This window comes from Quercus lobata, chromosome 9 (genome assembly GCF_001633185.2).
Source record: "Quercus lobata isolate SW786 chromosome 9, ValleyOak3.0 Primary Assembly, whole genome shotgun sequence".
Lineage (NCBI taxonomy): Eukaryota > Viridiplantae > Streptophyta > Magnoliopsida > Fagales > Fagaceae > Quercus > Quercus lobata.
Window position 1 is genome coordinate 33497903 of NC_044912.1, and position 14518 is coordinate 33512420.

The following is a 14518-nucleotide window of genomic DNA, read 5'->3' on the forward strand; positions in this document are numbered from 1 at the left end:
AAATAAAAAAGAGAAAAAGAAAAGAAAAAAGAAGAAAGAAGAAAGTAGAAAGTGACATGTCCATATTTGGCGGTGAGGATGGAGACAATTTGGAGTTAGTGTAGAGTGACTGCTATGCTGTCCTCAATACCAAACATATTGCTTGGTTCATGCCACATTGCGCTATAAATAAGGAGCTCCATTTGAAACTTTCACATGCAGTAGGTAATCAAAGTCGAGAGAGAGAGAGAAAGAGAGAGATAAAAAGAATGAGAAGCCAAGAACTGCAGCAAGTAAGTAATGTTGTACCATCATCATCGTCATGGGGTGGAGGGAGCAAACGTATAGCTACCCTTAATCTAGAGGGAACCCCACCCTCCAATATCACTGATAGTCCTGATCATAAACAGTTTGATCATCATGATGAGGACTCTAAGGTTTTTCCCATATAACCCTCTTCTCTTTCTTTCTTAGCTATGCATTTTCTATCTTTAAATTTCTTTGTTCTATATGTTTGGATAGATTATCTTGTTAGAATCAACATTTAAGTATATATGATTGATGTTCTAGAAACCTGGGTGGAGAAAGTTCTTATCATATGTAGGCCCTGGATTCCTTGTCTCCTTAGCTTATCTTGACCCAGGCAATTGTGAGTCTCTTTTTGTCTCGTCCCTATCTCTGTGTTTCTGTGCATGTGTGTGTGTTTGAGAAAGTAATATCATTTTTACCATGTTGCAGTGGAAACTGATCTGCAGGCTGGAGCAAATCACAGATTTGAGGTAAATCAAATAGAAAAAAAGATGGAACTAGCTATTTCACGAAAATTATGAAGAGAGAAAGTCAGCCTTTAACAAAAGTGTAGATATATTATAGGTTTATTTTGAAACATTTCCTAAAAGATTACTTTTACTAAGGGAATACTTTTATTTTAATTATAAAAATGGTCATGTTAATGGATGCACTTAGAACAATTGTTAATAAACTATAATAAAAAAGTTTTGACATTACTTTTATAAGAAATATAAAAAGCTTTCAATAATATTTATTGTTTTATCATTTTTTAATAAAATATTTTTAAAAATAGCTTTTAAACCAATGCCTTAAGTATTTCCCTTATAAGAATGTAAAGTCTTTTTTTGCAATGAAAAGTTAATAAAGAGTATTAATAATTTTTTTTAGAGAATAAAGTACACTTTTGACTCTTAAAGTTTGTAATTATTTTCATTTTGACCATTTTAATTTTAAATATTTCACTTTGACATTTCATATTGGATTCAATTTTCGTATTGGCCTCTTCAGGTTTTTGTTTTTTGTTTTTTTTTTTTTTTTTTGGATGAAATTTTTGAAAAGTAAAGGGGCAAGTAAAAATCTGAATCAAACATACAGGATCGAAATAAAAATTTTGAAACGTAAAGCATCAAAATGTAAATAACCCAAAACTTAAGGACCTAAAATATACTGAATCAAACGTTTTTTTTTTTTGGAGAAACTGAATCGAACATGAATGGCCCAAATAATTAGAAATTGGTTTACGAGAGAAATATTAAGCATGGTTGTGCTATTTGCTATTTTCAGCTACTGTGGGTGATACTTATTGGGTTGATCTTTGCGCTCATAATTCAATCGCTAGCTGCAAATCTTGGTGTAAGCACCGGTAAGATGCAGAGCAAACAAATTCTAGGCCAAAATATAGACGTTACTATAGTTTCGGCCTCAATTTTTTTCTTCTTATAGATAAAGAAGAAAAGACAGCAGTACTGCTGACTTTTCCTCTTCTTTAGTAGTAACTTTTATTTATTTATTTATTTTTTTAATGATTCTTCTTGTAGTAACTAATCAAGATAAGTATTTGTTTACGTATTGCCACAGGAAAACACCTTTCAGAATTATGTAAGGCTGAGTACCCAAAATATGTGAAGTATTGCCTATGGTTGCTAGCAGAGGTTGCAGTAATAGCTGCTGACATACCCGAAGGTAAACCAATAAAATTGACTTACAAAGACAAATGATATCATTACCATATTATGTTGATGCATGCACTAGCCTCATCATTCTTGAATTATCCTCTCATCCATGTCTCCTTGATCATATTCAAATTAAGGAAGAATAAAAATTTTCAATTTTTCCAATTTGTGGCAGTGATTGGAACAGCTTTTGCACTAAATATACTATTCCACATCCCAATCTGGACTGGAGTTCTCATTACTGGTTTAAGTACTCTCTTACTTCTTGGCCTACAGAGATACGGGGTAATTTATTTTATTATCTATTTAAAATTTTCTGCTCCATTAATTATTTATTAAGAAATTTAATTGGGTGTTTAATTTTTATGCTCAACTATATATCCACGTACTTTGTGTGATATTTTTATGCCAACTATCAATTATCTACGTACATTTTTCGCTAGCCGTTAATTATTATTTTATTTTTAATTGAGTCTAATATTTTTATGGCCAACTATCAACTACTACATACGTTTTTTTTGGTCCTTTAATTATTTAAGAAATGTGTATGATATTTTTATTCACAACTGTCCACTTGCGGCATTCAGCCACAAAAAAAAAAAAAAAAAAAAAAAAAAAAAAAAAAAAAAAAAAAATCTATTCACCCCACCAACTCAAATAATTAAAAATAAGAAAGAAAAAAAAGAAACTACGTACGTTGTGTGACATATAGTTAGGCTTTCTTACATAGTTTGCAAGTAGTACAGTTTTTGGAACCCTCTTTTAACAGGAAAATGACTTGGTTCAGTGTTTTTGTGCATTAGATTTATTGAGATATGAATCTATATCACAACTAGTTTACTGCACAAAAGCACTCTACTCAATTCTTATCCCTTTAAACATTTAATCATTGATGCATAATGCCCCTCTAAAATTTTGAATCCCTTCACAGTGATATTGATTTTTAATCCTAACGATAGTACTTCCTCTGTTGCTATCAAGTACTACTAGTCAAAAGAATTTTCACGTTATTTGACTCGAATGAAGCATATTTATTTACCAAGTTGTGAATTAGTCATTAATAATGTATGCATTTTAAGTGTTTGTTTGACTTTAGTTTTTACTTTATTTTTTTTCCACTTTGTGTGGAGGATTGCATCATTGTTTAAGACTAAGTAATTTTTTTTTTTTTAATTTTTATTGCATGGATAATGCCTTGTGTCTTTTGAATTTGCTGCTCCGTGATTCTTGCTGTCTAAGTCAAACAAGTAAATTAGTACATTAATTGATCTGTTGAAAATGATTTCTTATTTTGTGACACGTAAGAATATAAATCTTAGCATATTCTTTTCTTTGTTTTCGGCAAACCAAATTTATATATATAATAATAGATGAAGTTGAAAGAAACTTAAATTAGAATTTCAAATTAGAGTTCCAATTTTGTGCCATGTGTCTTAAATGATTTATTTTTAAATATTTTTATTTCTTAATTTTATAATCAAATGTGGGACCACATCATAAATATTCATCAAAGTGAGTTATTAAGTATAAAAATCAAAGTGTTTAGAATAAATGAATCGAAAAAAAAAAGTGCTTCACAATAATTTAATATATATATATATATATGGATAATTTACATTTTATACCTAATAATATCCTTACAAAATTTTTTAAAGAGTTAAAAAAAATATAAAAATGACTATTAATAGTATTTAAATTATATATATAGGAATTATATTATGCATTTTATTTTATATCTTTATGTGTATCCATGCATGTGTATGGGGTTATAAGCTAGTTTTTATAATTATGAGAAACAAATAAATGCTTAGATCACCCTGACTTCAAGCAAATATATGCATAATCTCTAACATGCATAATATGTGCCAAAAAAAGAATCAAAAAAATGACATATATGCTTGGTAAAGTATAAAGTGAAACATTATGAATCAAAGTTGACTTGATATAATTGAGATAATTTATCTTAGATAAGGCAATGCATTGTTAAAGTATAAAATTTTAAATAAAAATATAGCTTTTTAAAAATGAGGTTTACTTTATCATAGATAAAGCAACGCATCATAATAAATTTTGATTTTGACGTTAAGAAAGAGATTGAGATTATTTGATGTGTGGCCATATGAGAGATTATGTGGGTAATGTTTGTTTGTTTTTATAATCTTAGGTGGGTAATGTTGGCAATCTATTGTATAGGATATTAGCTTACAAAAATTAAAGCCTTAAAACATTACCTTCCCCCCCCCCCCCCCCCCCCCTCCCCCAAAAAAAAGTTTATAGTTTTCAATTGGGTTGAGTTTCTATTGGTATAATTTTTCTAGACCTTTTTTTGAAGTGAGAAAAATCTTGCACAATCCTTTTTCTATTGTTTAAACTACTTTTTATTATACAATTTTGGAAATTACCTTTTTTTTAATACAATATAGAAATTCTACTCTAGTCTAATCTAAGTGTGTATGTATGTGAAACTCTCTTCTGGAGACTTGAACTCCTGCTCTTACATCCCCACATTCCACAAGCACTGATATTTATGGATTGACCATCTTACCAAAGGTATGCAGTAATTTTGGAAATTACTAAAGTCTAAAGATACTATTGATTTTACCACATACAACACACAAATTGATGTAATAATGAATGTGATTAATGAGTTTTAACCACCTTATAAATGAATGCTAGAATTTTTTTTTGGTAATTAGTGACACAACATTTTGTAAGTTCTAAGCAGTAAAATTTGCAATATCCTAACATTACTTTATAATTTTAAGCTCTAAAACAAAAAAAAGGGACAGGTCATTTTTTTATAATGTAATAAAACCATTACAAAATTGGGGCCTTAAGCCTAGGCCTTGAGCTGCCATTGAGTGGAATAGAAGATTTTTATTTGCAAAGAGTCATGGTCTCAACCGTAGTGCTACTCCTTGGAGTTCAAAAAATTGAATTCATGTTCTTTCCCGTTTTCCACTATAGTTTTAATTCTTGTTAAAACATTTTTGATTAGCAGGTTAGGAAGCTGGAATTGCTGATAACAATACTGGTCTTCGTAATGGCTGCATGTTTCTTTGGAGAAATGGGTTATGTAAAGCCTCCAGCGGTTGCTGTGCTAAAGGGAATGTTTGTACCCAAGCTCAGTGGCCAAGGAGCCACCGGGGATGCCATAGCACTTTTGGGTGCCCTTGTCATGCCGTATGTAATTTACTGCTTCATTAAATATCCTTCATTATTTCTTAACTATTTATTTTCTTCCTTCTAATCGTTAATTTGTGTTATACCATATTGTGCATTCCATTTCTTTTGACCAATAGGCACAATCTCTTTCTCCACTCGGCTCTTGTGCTATCCAGAAAAATACCAAATTCTGTCCATGGCATTAATGTAAGAATCTAGTGCTTACAAATTGCTCCTTCTAATTTTATTCAAAATTCAATTTAATATTACAACTTATAATTTATTCAATTCACACCTATAACATCCATTTGTTTTCAATGTAGTCCTTTCATTAAGATGGTTGCTAGTTACGTGTCCCAAAATAATGTAATTTTGGTATTTTTAATTTCTAAAACGACATCATTTTTAAGTCATCTAACAACACTGCCTGACGGAATTAGATGGAAAGACTACATTGAATCAAAGAATAAATTTTTTTACTAGTATAAATATTTCAAAAGTATAACAAGATTGAATTAAATTTTAGAAAAACTAGAAGATATAATTTGTAATTTAATCAAAGAACAAATTATATACTAGTGAGCTCCAGACTCCAGAAATTGTCATAATTGTAGATGGTAAAACTAGTTTAATTTATTAAATTGCATAGGAGAGATAAATGCTTTCTTTATTTTCCAAAACAATTGCTTTTTGCTAATGTGTCAAAATGCTTGTGTTTGCCTTGTTGTGTTATATCACAGGATGCATGTCGATATTTCCTAATAGAGAGCGGATTCGCATTGTTTGTTGCATTTCTAATCAATGTTGCAATTGTCTCTGTATCGGGCACCGTTTGCTCAGCCAATAATATCTCAAATGAGACTGCAAATCAATGCAGTGATCTTAACCTCAACTCAGCCTCTTTCCTTCTCAAGGTTCAATTGTGTGTATATATATATATATATATATGAAATTATTTTATATAAGAATAATGGTTAAATAATTAAATTCAACAATTTTTTTTTTTAATTTAAGATTTTGGGACAAATGATAGTCTATCAATTTAAATGTATTTAGAATGTTTATGCACAAGGTCTAACATAATTTTTTTTTTTTTTTTAATTTTATTGATTTTTGTGTGTAGAGTGTATTGGGTCGGTCAAGCTCAACCATTTATGCCATTGCATTACTAGCCTCAGGGCAAAGCTCCACCATCACAGGCACTTATGCAGGGCAATTCATCATGCAGGTCTTGAAATCAAATATATAACATGCACGCACAAACATATATGTTTATATCATGTGAAGCTACCCTAATTAATTGGGATTAAATTTTAATTAATTTAAGGATGGTGTGGCTTTTATAGGGTTTCTTGGATCTTAAGATGAAAAAATGGATTAGAAACCTAATGACAAGGTGCATTGCCATTACACCTAGTCTTATTGTTTCCATTATTGGAGGATCTAATGGTGCAGCCCGACTTATCATCATCGCATCGGTTTGTAACTTGAGAACTATGTCTTCTTCTTCTTCTTCTTCTTCTTTTTTAATCTTTTTTTTTTTTTTAACGGTTATACCTATATTCAATCATAGGATAAAAATTTAATGGGTTTTGCTTTGCAGATGATACTTTCATTTGAGCTTCCATTTGCTCTAATCCCCCTCCTTAAATTTAGTAGCAGTGCCACAAAGATGGGACCACACAAGAATTCAATATATGTAAGTTGTTTTTTGTACTTCTTTTTCTTTTTCTATTTTTGCTTTTAAATGAGGTACAACCATTATAGTGGGTCTTGATTAAGGTGATTGGCTGAATTTATGATGCTCATAAATGCAATTCATATGTATAAGATTTAGATATAGTATTTTTGTTTAGCAAAAAAAAAAAAAAAAAGTCTTTTTAGATACTTTTATCTTAGACTCGTTTATTAAATTTAATCATATTACTACATATGCATTCATATGTATAAAATTTAGATATAGTTTTTTTAGATACTTTATCTTAGATTTGTCAATTAAATTCAATCATATAACTACATTGCTAAGTATAGCATAAATATAAAGAATTTCTTTTAACGACAATTAAATTTAATTATATAACTTATTGACCAATGCAGTCACATGATTGAATTTAATTGAAAAACATAATTTATCAAATTAGATGGCCAAAGCAAGCAAAGCATTAAAAAAAAAAAAAACCTCATTCTTGCTTCTATTACGCACACAGACAAGAAGAAAGAAAGAGTAAGACAAACATCCTTTTATTAACTAAGCGTCAGACAATTATGCTTGTAGGTTATTGTGATCTCATGGATCCTAGGCATCGGAATCATTGGCATCAACATCTACTACCTGAGCACAGGCTTTGTGGATTGGCTAATTCACAACAATTTACCAAAGGTTGCAAATGTGTTCGTTGGGCTCCTAGTGTTTCCCTTAATGCTTGTCTACATCTTAGCAATCATCTATCTTACCATCCGAAAAGACACTGTTGTAACATTTGTTGTGCCTGTAAAGCATGACCACCCAGTAGCCCAAAACAACATGGAACACGGGCTAGGCAATTCTTGTGAGGTGGGCGAGTTGGATCACATTCCTTACAGAGAGAATTTGGCTGATATCCCACTACCAAAGTGAAGAGTTTTTTTTTTTTTTTTTCTTGATCAAATTCAACAGCAGCCAAGCCAAGGTATATCTTTAGTGGTAGGGAGCTCCAAGTTAAATGTGACTTCAACTTTCTTCGAGTTCATCTAAGGCTTTCCTCCTATGGAGATTGTATGTAATTTTGAACCATCTATTGTAGTTTCCATTGTTCAGTTATAAGTTTATGTTGAACCTTTTGTTGGAAAAATAGTATTGAGTGAATAAGAAATTGATGTTTAATTTGTTCACTTGAAAATGTTATTAAAAGTGATGAAAATTCTGAGTCCCACATAGAAAAGTAAAGAGATAATATATGAGTTTCTATGCTCATGGGCCAGACATTGGGTTGGGCTGTGGCATATGTGGACTGGGCCCTCTTGTCCAAATAGTAATTTTTATAATTTTATTTTTTGAGTCAGTCAGTCTGTGCACAATAGTTTTTATTTTGAACAGTGTGTCTATTTACTAATGTATATAAATTTATAGTCCCTCATTCATGAAAACTGACTTTTTGAAAACAAAAAAAAAAAACCCTCTCTCAAAGAGAAAATAATTTTCTCCATTCATTTGAGTCAAAGAGAGAGAAAAAGACATAGAGTAGTTCGCAGAGTACGAACATAGTGTGCTTCTTCTTTGTGCTGTAGATCATTTTATTCTGGGAGACAGACATCCGTGAGTCTCAAAGCACCCAAGATTGTTTGAGGGGCGAAATTTGCTTTAAGGAGAATGTGTCAAACACAAGACTTGATCTGAATCATTCATCCTCCAAACATTTGATCTGTGAGTTTTTAATTATTTGCGTATTTCTTCTTATATATACAGTATCTATTTATTGTTTTTGTTTATCACATTTATTTGTGTTATTGCTTATATTTCTGTATGTTATTCCTTTTACTTTATCACAAAAATTAAATTGTCTTAATATATCCAACACCTTTTAGTTTTCCTTTAACGAAATTCAACTTTTTTTCATAATAGCTATTTGGTCTCATGATAAATCATTGATAAACTTAAGTCTCCTTGTGATATGGGAGAATGAGGAGAAAAAATGAGAGAAATTCTAGAGATTTGATTTCAACAAGTTAGTCAACAAAATTTGAAAAGGAAATATTTGGTTTGTTAGTTGGTGAAATCCCAATACTAATCCGAATATTCTGTCTCCCAACCCTCTCCTCAAGTTGGAGCATGAATGTCAAACTTGTAATCGAGGTGACAAAGGGATTCACTGCATTCATTTTCTAAGAACCCAAAGGGATTTTTGGGCTCTTTTCTTCATTTTTGCCTATTTGAAAATCATCCTTGACAAATGTCAATGTATTTCTTGGGTGCATTCATGCATATGAAATTTTCTTTTTCCTTTCGTTACTTTTTTAGTTTCAATTATTGTTAAAACAACTAAATAGACTTAAGAAGTAATGTCATATTCTAAATAAATTGTTTCTTATATAAACTCATTTTACATGAATAATTAGTGCATTTCCTATAGATTAATACATGAATTTAAGTACAATTACTCCCATTAACATATGAGAGTGAATTAATATTTTGATATGAATACAAAGTTTTGATGAGATGAAAAGTTAAATAAAATGCATTTCATTTTCTATCAAAGAAGTACTACTCATGACACAAATTTAAAGTACTGTAACTTACTTAAGTTCATACTTTTAGATGAAAATATACCTCTAACCTTTAAAAGGTTTGAACAACTTTGAGTTGTTCATGGCGAGTTGGAAATAATTAGGAGAAAGTCTAGAGACAAAAAGAATTTGACGTCTCCAGATGTGACAAATTGTTAGTGATAATTTAAAAACTGCTGTCAGTGGTGAGTTCAAATTAAACCAATGATAGCTGGCGAACTAAATAAGTGTGAAAAAAGAGTCGTTAATTTTTGTTTACTGAAGAATTAGTCTAGGACCACACACTTTATCACAATTTGTACATGTCAACTTATGATTTGATTATATCACTTACACATGGAACCACACCATAGGTACTTGATACTTGATGAAAAATGTAATCCAATCACCGATTGACATATGTTCAAGTTGTAGTAAAGTGTGTATACTAAAAAATTTTTGAGTTGGAAATTCCCATTAAGTTAAAGATTTTGGTAATAAAACTTGTATACTTGTATGCAAATGCAAATGTAGGTTAATATGCAGATAAACACATGTAAATCAACTATTATTCAATCAATACTTCTTTCTCCAACCACAATGAGATGGAGGGTGAGGTTATTATGTATTCTGTAAAGTTGTGATCTACAAATATGTATTTTGTTGGCTTTTATTCCGTGCCAAATTTGATTGTAATTTTATTCAATCTTTTGTACCCTTGTATTTGTTGTGGGAATTTATTGTAAGGGTTGTGTGATAGTAAGAGAGAGTGTGAAGACTCAAGCTATTGAAGACTGAAGAGTTTTCGCGGGTATATTGCGACTAAGCATCCCACGAAAGGAAGCATGTGCCTTGCACATGACTGGAATGCGAAGAGTCAGGCCAGATGGAGATAGCTGTGTCTTGCGAGTATCTTGCGGGTAAGGCCTTCCCATGAGACACCCGCAAGACATTCTGTTCTTCCAGCCTATCCAGTCTGATACATACTTTCTGTGCCTACACTATTTATACCCACATTACCCACAAATGTAAATGAAAGCTTCAGAGAGAAAACCCTAACTAAAACACTTGAGAGTTAGAAATTGTTCATCCAATGATTCTCTACACATTTGTTTGTAAAATTTCCTCATCTCCTATCTCTCCATTTCCATACCATTGAGAGGTCAAAAGCCCAAACACTTACCACACCTTTTGAGAGTGTCTAGTGAGGTTTTGGTGCTGCTGGGAAACATTGGAAGAAGCCAAGGATGGCAGATGCAACATGGAGCTTGTTGCGGGATCCGGAGAGCTAGACAAGGCACGGTTCCGAGAAACCTTGTTGGAGTAGGAGCTTGGAGGGCTTAGATACAGAGGGTAGATTAGGTTTGGAGGGTCTCTTACTTACCTATGTATCCCAACTGATTGTCTAGTCTATCAATTACCGCTTGGAGGGCAACAGAGAGGTTTTTCGCCGAGTTCTTCGATTTCCTCTTTGATAACACGTCTCGGTGTTATCTGTGTTTACATCTCTCTTTCCTACTCTTGTTCATTTCATTTTACTGCTGTGTTGCTTTAAATATGATTTAGAGTAGCTCTCTTGCTTGTTTGCTTGCGTTTACACTATTCCGCACTTAGTATTAAGTTAGTGTAAAATCAATCAAGTCGTAATTTGATTTTGGGGGTCTAAATAAGCTCTTGTGTTTTTCATACATTTCGAGCTTTCATATTCAAAACCTATTGAATAGCTTACCAATATATATATATATATATATATATATATATAAAGAGAGAAAGAGGCAAAGCTTAGAGAAAATTCAATTGGATTCTACAATTAAAGTTCAATTTTGCGCTATGTGTCCTAAATTATTTATTTTTAGAGAGTTTTATTTTTTTAATTTTGGATTTAAATGTGGGACCACATCATAAATATCCATCCAAATGAGTTATTGTGTACAAAAACTAAAGAGTTTAGAATTAATGAACATTAAAAAAAATTAAAAAATGGACAATTTAAATTTTCTACCTAATAATATTTTTTCAATATTTTTTAAAGAGTTAAAAAAAAAAGGAATGACTATCAATAATATTTAAATTATATATGTGGGAATTATACTATGCATCTTAATATATATCTTTTAAGTATGTCTATGCATATGCATGGAGTTAATCTATCAACACTTTCTTCTCCCATAATAATGGGATGGAGGTAAGGTCTTGAGTTCCATCAAGTGCATGTGTAGATTACCAATAAGAAAATAAAACACAAATACACACCCATCCACAACATAAACAAGGGAAGGAAACCAAAATGACAAGAAATGATTTTCTACATAAACCAAAAGAAATTGTATAAAGTTGACAACGCATACCTTTTTGAGGTTAGAGACGAACTCACATTGAGACCAAAGGGAGATAGTGTCTAGCCCTGACTCCACCCCTCTTTTCTCTCCCAAAATTATTATTTTTATAATAATTATATTTAAATGAATATTTTAAATTTGGTCCCTCAAACATTCAGTTAGTCTAAATTGTCTAAAAATGATTTTTTTTTGGGGGGGGGGGGGTGGTTGAAATGGTTAGTTAGGCTATAGTTTGTGATCCTCCTCTTAAAACTTAATTTTTTTTAAGAATTGTTTTATTTATTTATTACATTTTTGGTGTTTTATGTTCCTAAAACCTTTATTAAGGGAAGTTGTTTATTTCTTAATCCCGTAAAATTAAAGGCAAGCCAAGAAATGAGAGGCTAAGGGTCCTTTAAGCAAGATTATTTTATTTTTATTTTTATTATACGGTAGTGCATGTGTGTATATAATATTATACAACGTGCGTGTGTGCATGTGCATGTGCATGAGTGCATGTGTGTGTATGCGCATGCGTCAATATATGTCTAGCAAGCAATGACAAAGGTAGCTAACTCTCATAATAAACTAAATTAACCCAAGCTAACTAAGAGTAACTAAGAAAGTTGCGTTCCTTTGATTACAATTATAAGTCCATTTTAGTTCAAGTCTAAATATTTTATAAATTATTTCATCGCTGACATAAAACTCATTTCTATTAACAATCCAATGAGAAGATAAGTTTGACAACCGATTTAAATATCTCAATTTCTCTTTATTAGCAAAAACCACAAAGTATGGGTTACTTTGTCAAAATTATTTCCCTTTAAAGCCAAAGATTATTACTTTGTTGTAGAAGTAAACTAGAAAATCATTAATATATAAGAAAGATATCTCCTTATCATGCTTTTCTTCAGTCAACTTGTGCTGATGTCTGTACTTCCTGGAATGGCTAATTGACATCATAACTGCTCATAAATCTATTATACGTTCCTTCGTGTCAATCTTATCCTAAACTTTGTTTAGGAATTTTCATTCATAAACTATACGATTAATTTTGTTGCATACATAATTCAACTCTATAAAAATGGACAAAATTAAGCATGTGTTAGCTGCATGTCTGTCACTTTGAGGCACAATCATTTCAGAGGCACTTGCTGTGTCACCATTAAGAATTCTATATAACTCAAATCAAGACCATTGAGCCCACCATCAAAGGTATGGAATGTATATGACATGGATCAGGGTTTAAAGTTTAAACAATCAATGACTGGTTATTCTAATTTTTCTGGGGTTCTTCTATCTAAGTAATGCTAAAAGAGTGTTCGGTGTTCAAAATAAATGGGGTTTGAATATGATAAACTAGAGTTCAATTGGCTAACAAAAAAGGGAATAGGTTTCGGAGTCCATTCTTTTTTATTTTTTTATATTATTATTATGAAACATTGAAAGCGATAATTAGTAATAACTAATAACTAGTGAGATATTTAGAAGATTCAGAATTTCATTTGCATGGGTCACGCCATTGTCTGCACTTGACGCATGATGCGGGTTGTTAAAAATTTTGCTTTATAAAACTAAACCTTATCAACTACACTTAACCAACGCCCAAAACATATAATAATTTAACAAAAGATATTTTTTTCTATTTTTTTTATGTAAAAAAATACTCACTTTAAAAAAAAAAAATTAAAATAGAAGGGGCAAACTTTAAAATATGAAATGACAAGACGAAGACATGATAATGTTTTTTTACGATAGGGCCCTTCAAATTTTCTTATGTCAATGCGTAGATTATATGCTAGATTTTGTTATTTAAAATTTTTTTATGCCAAGAGCCTTGTAGACTTGTAGCTCAACTTATTGGTATCTTTTGATATTTCCAAAGAAAACATGAAGAGTTCAAATTCTCAATCCTTTGTTGTAAGTTGTATGAATTTTTTTAAAAAAAGAAAAGTATTTGCTTAGTTTTATTAGTAGGTCAAATGTGCAATAACTCAATTAACCCAAGTTTTATTAGATTTTATAAATTATTCAAAGCTGCTTAGAATATGGTGATAAAAATAAAAGTTTATATCAAATATTAAAACTCATTGCTAAGGGCTTTGTAGCTAAAGCTAATATCTTCTGATGTTTCCCAACAGAGACATCTAGGTTCTAGGGTTTACATACCCTCTCTCCCAATTATTGAATTAAAATAAAATAAAATTATTTATATATATATATATATATATATATAAACTCCTTCAAACGAGTTGATTTTTAAACTTCACATTTCAATATATGAGACCTTATACGAAGAAGGATCTTAACCATAACCTAGTATTGTTCAACTTAATGATTAAAAGTAATATGGCAAATCCTTCCCTTGGAATTGGCTTGGAGATAAGCATTGTCACCTTATTCATATTCTTTTATCGTATTATTAACAATGGCAACCCAAAATTTCCCTCCTTTTCACTTGAATTTTCCACATAAAAAAGGAGGCCTTTGTTTGGAGCTTACGCTATGTATCTTGCCATTGGTGAAAATGGCTACAGACTCTTCATATTTTTGACTCATTGTAACATTCCTTTTGTTTCATGAGTGCCAACATGGCTTTCATTGACTAAACATCAAAGTTCATCCCTTCTATTCATGCATAAAATAAAAAAAATTTGGCGTTGGAAAATGTTAGAATTACGAATAAATTAGTAGTACTTTTACTACTAATTTAACAATTTATACATTTGGAAAAATTAGTACTACTTTTACTACCTTATGGGAGACTATCCTCCCATTCCTTCCAAATTTAACTAAAACTAGGAGGGAATGGGGATTCTTTTCCCATAATCTATCACGTTATCTTTC

The 14518-nt window shown here is 30.9% G+C and overlaps 1 protein-coding gene across 1 annotated transcript; it reads left to right on the forward strand.

Moving 5' to 3' along the window:
• The first annotated feature begins 248 nt into the window (after positions 1 to 248).
• On the forward strand, positions 249 to 7725 carry LOC115961624 (metal transporter Nramp5-like). The gene is made up of 13 exons (XM_031080568.1): positions 249 to 416; positions 550 to 628; positions 718 to 758; positions 1555 to 1633; positions 1849 to 1953; positions 2119 to 2228; positions 4945 to 5126; positions 5246 to 5315; positions 5849 to 6022; positions 6232 to 6336; positions 6455 to 6586; positions 6712 to 6807; positions 7384 to 7725. The coding sequence occupies exons 1-13, from the start codon at positions 249 to 251 to the stop codon at positions 7723 to 7725; spliced, it is 1683 nt and encodes a 560-aa protein (XP_030936428.1).
• The last annotated feature ends 6793 nt before the right edge of the window (positions 7726 to 14518 follow it).

Excerpts from the sequence above, each read along its gene's own strand:
- LOC115961624 (XM_031080568.1), top strand. The coding sequence starts at position 249 with ATGAGAAGCCAAGAACTGCAGCAAGTAAGTAATGTTGTACCATCATCA. Across the intron at positions 5,127-5,245 it reads TTGGGTGCCCTTGTCATGCC|GCACAATCTCTTTCTCCACT; the intron begins GTATGTAATTTA and ends TTTGACCAATAG. Across the intron at positions 6,337-6,454 it reads CAGGGCAATTCATCATGCAG|GGTTTCTTGGATCTTAAGAT; the intron begins GTCTTGAAATCA and ends TGGCTTTTATAG.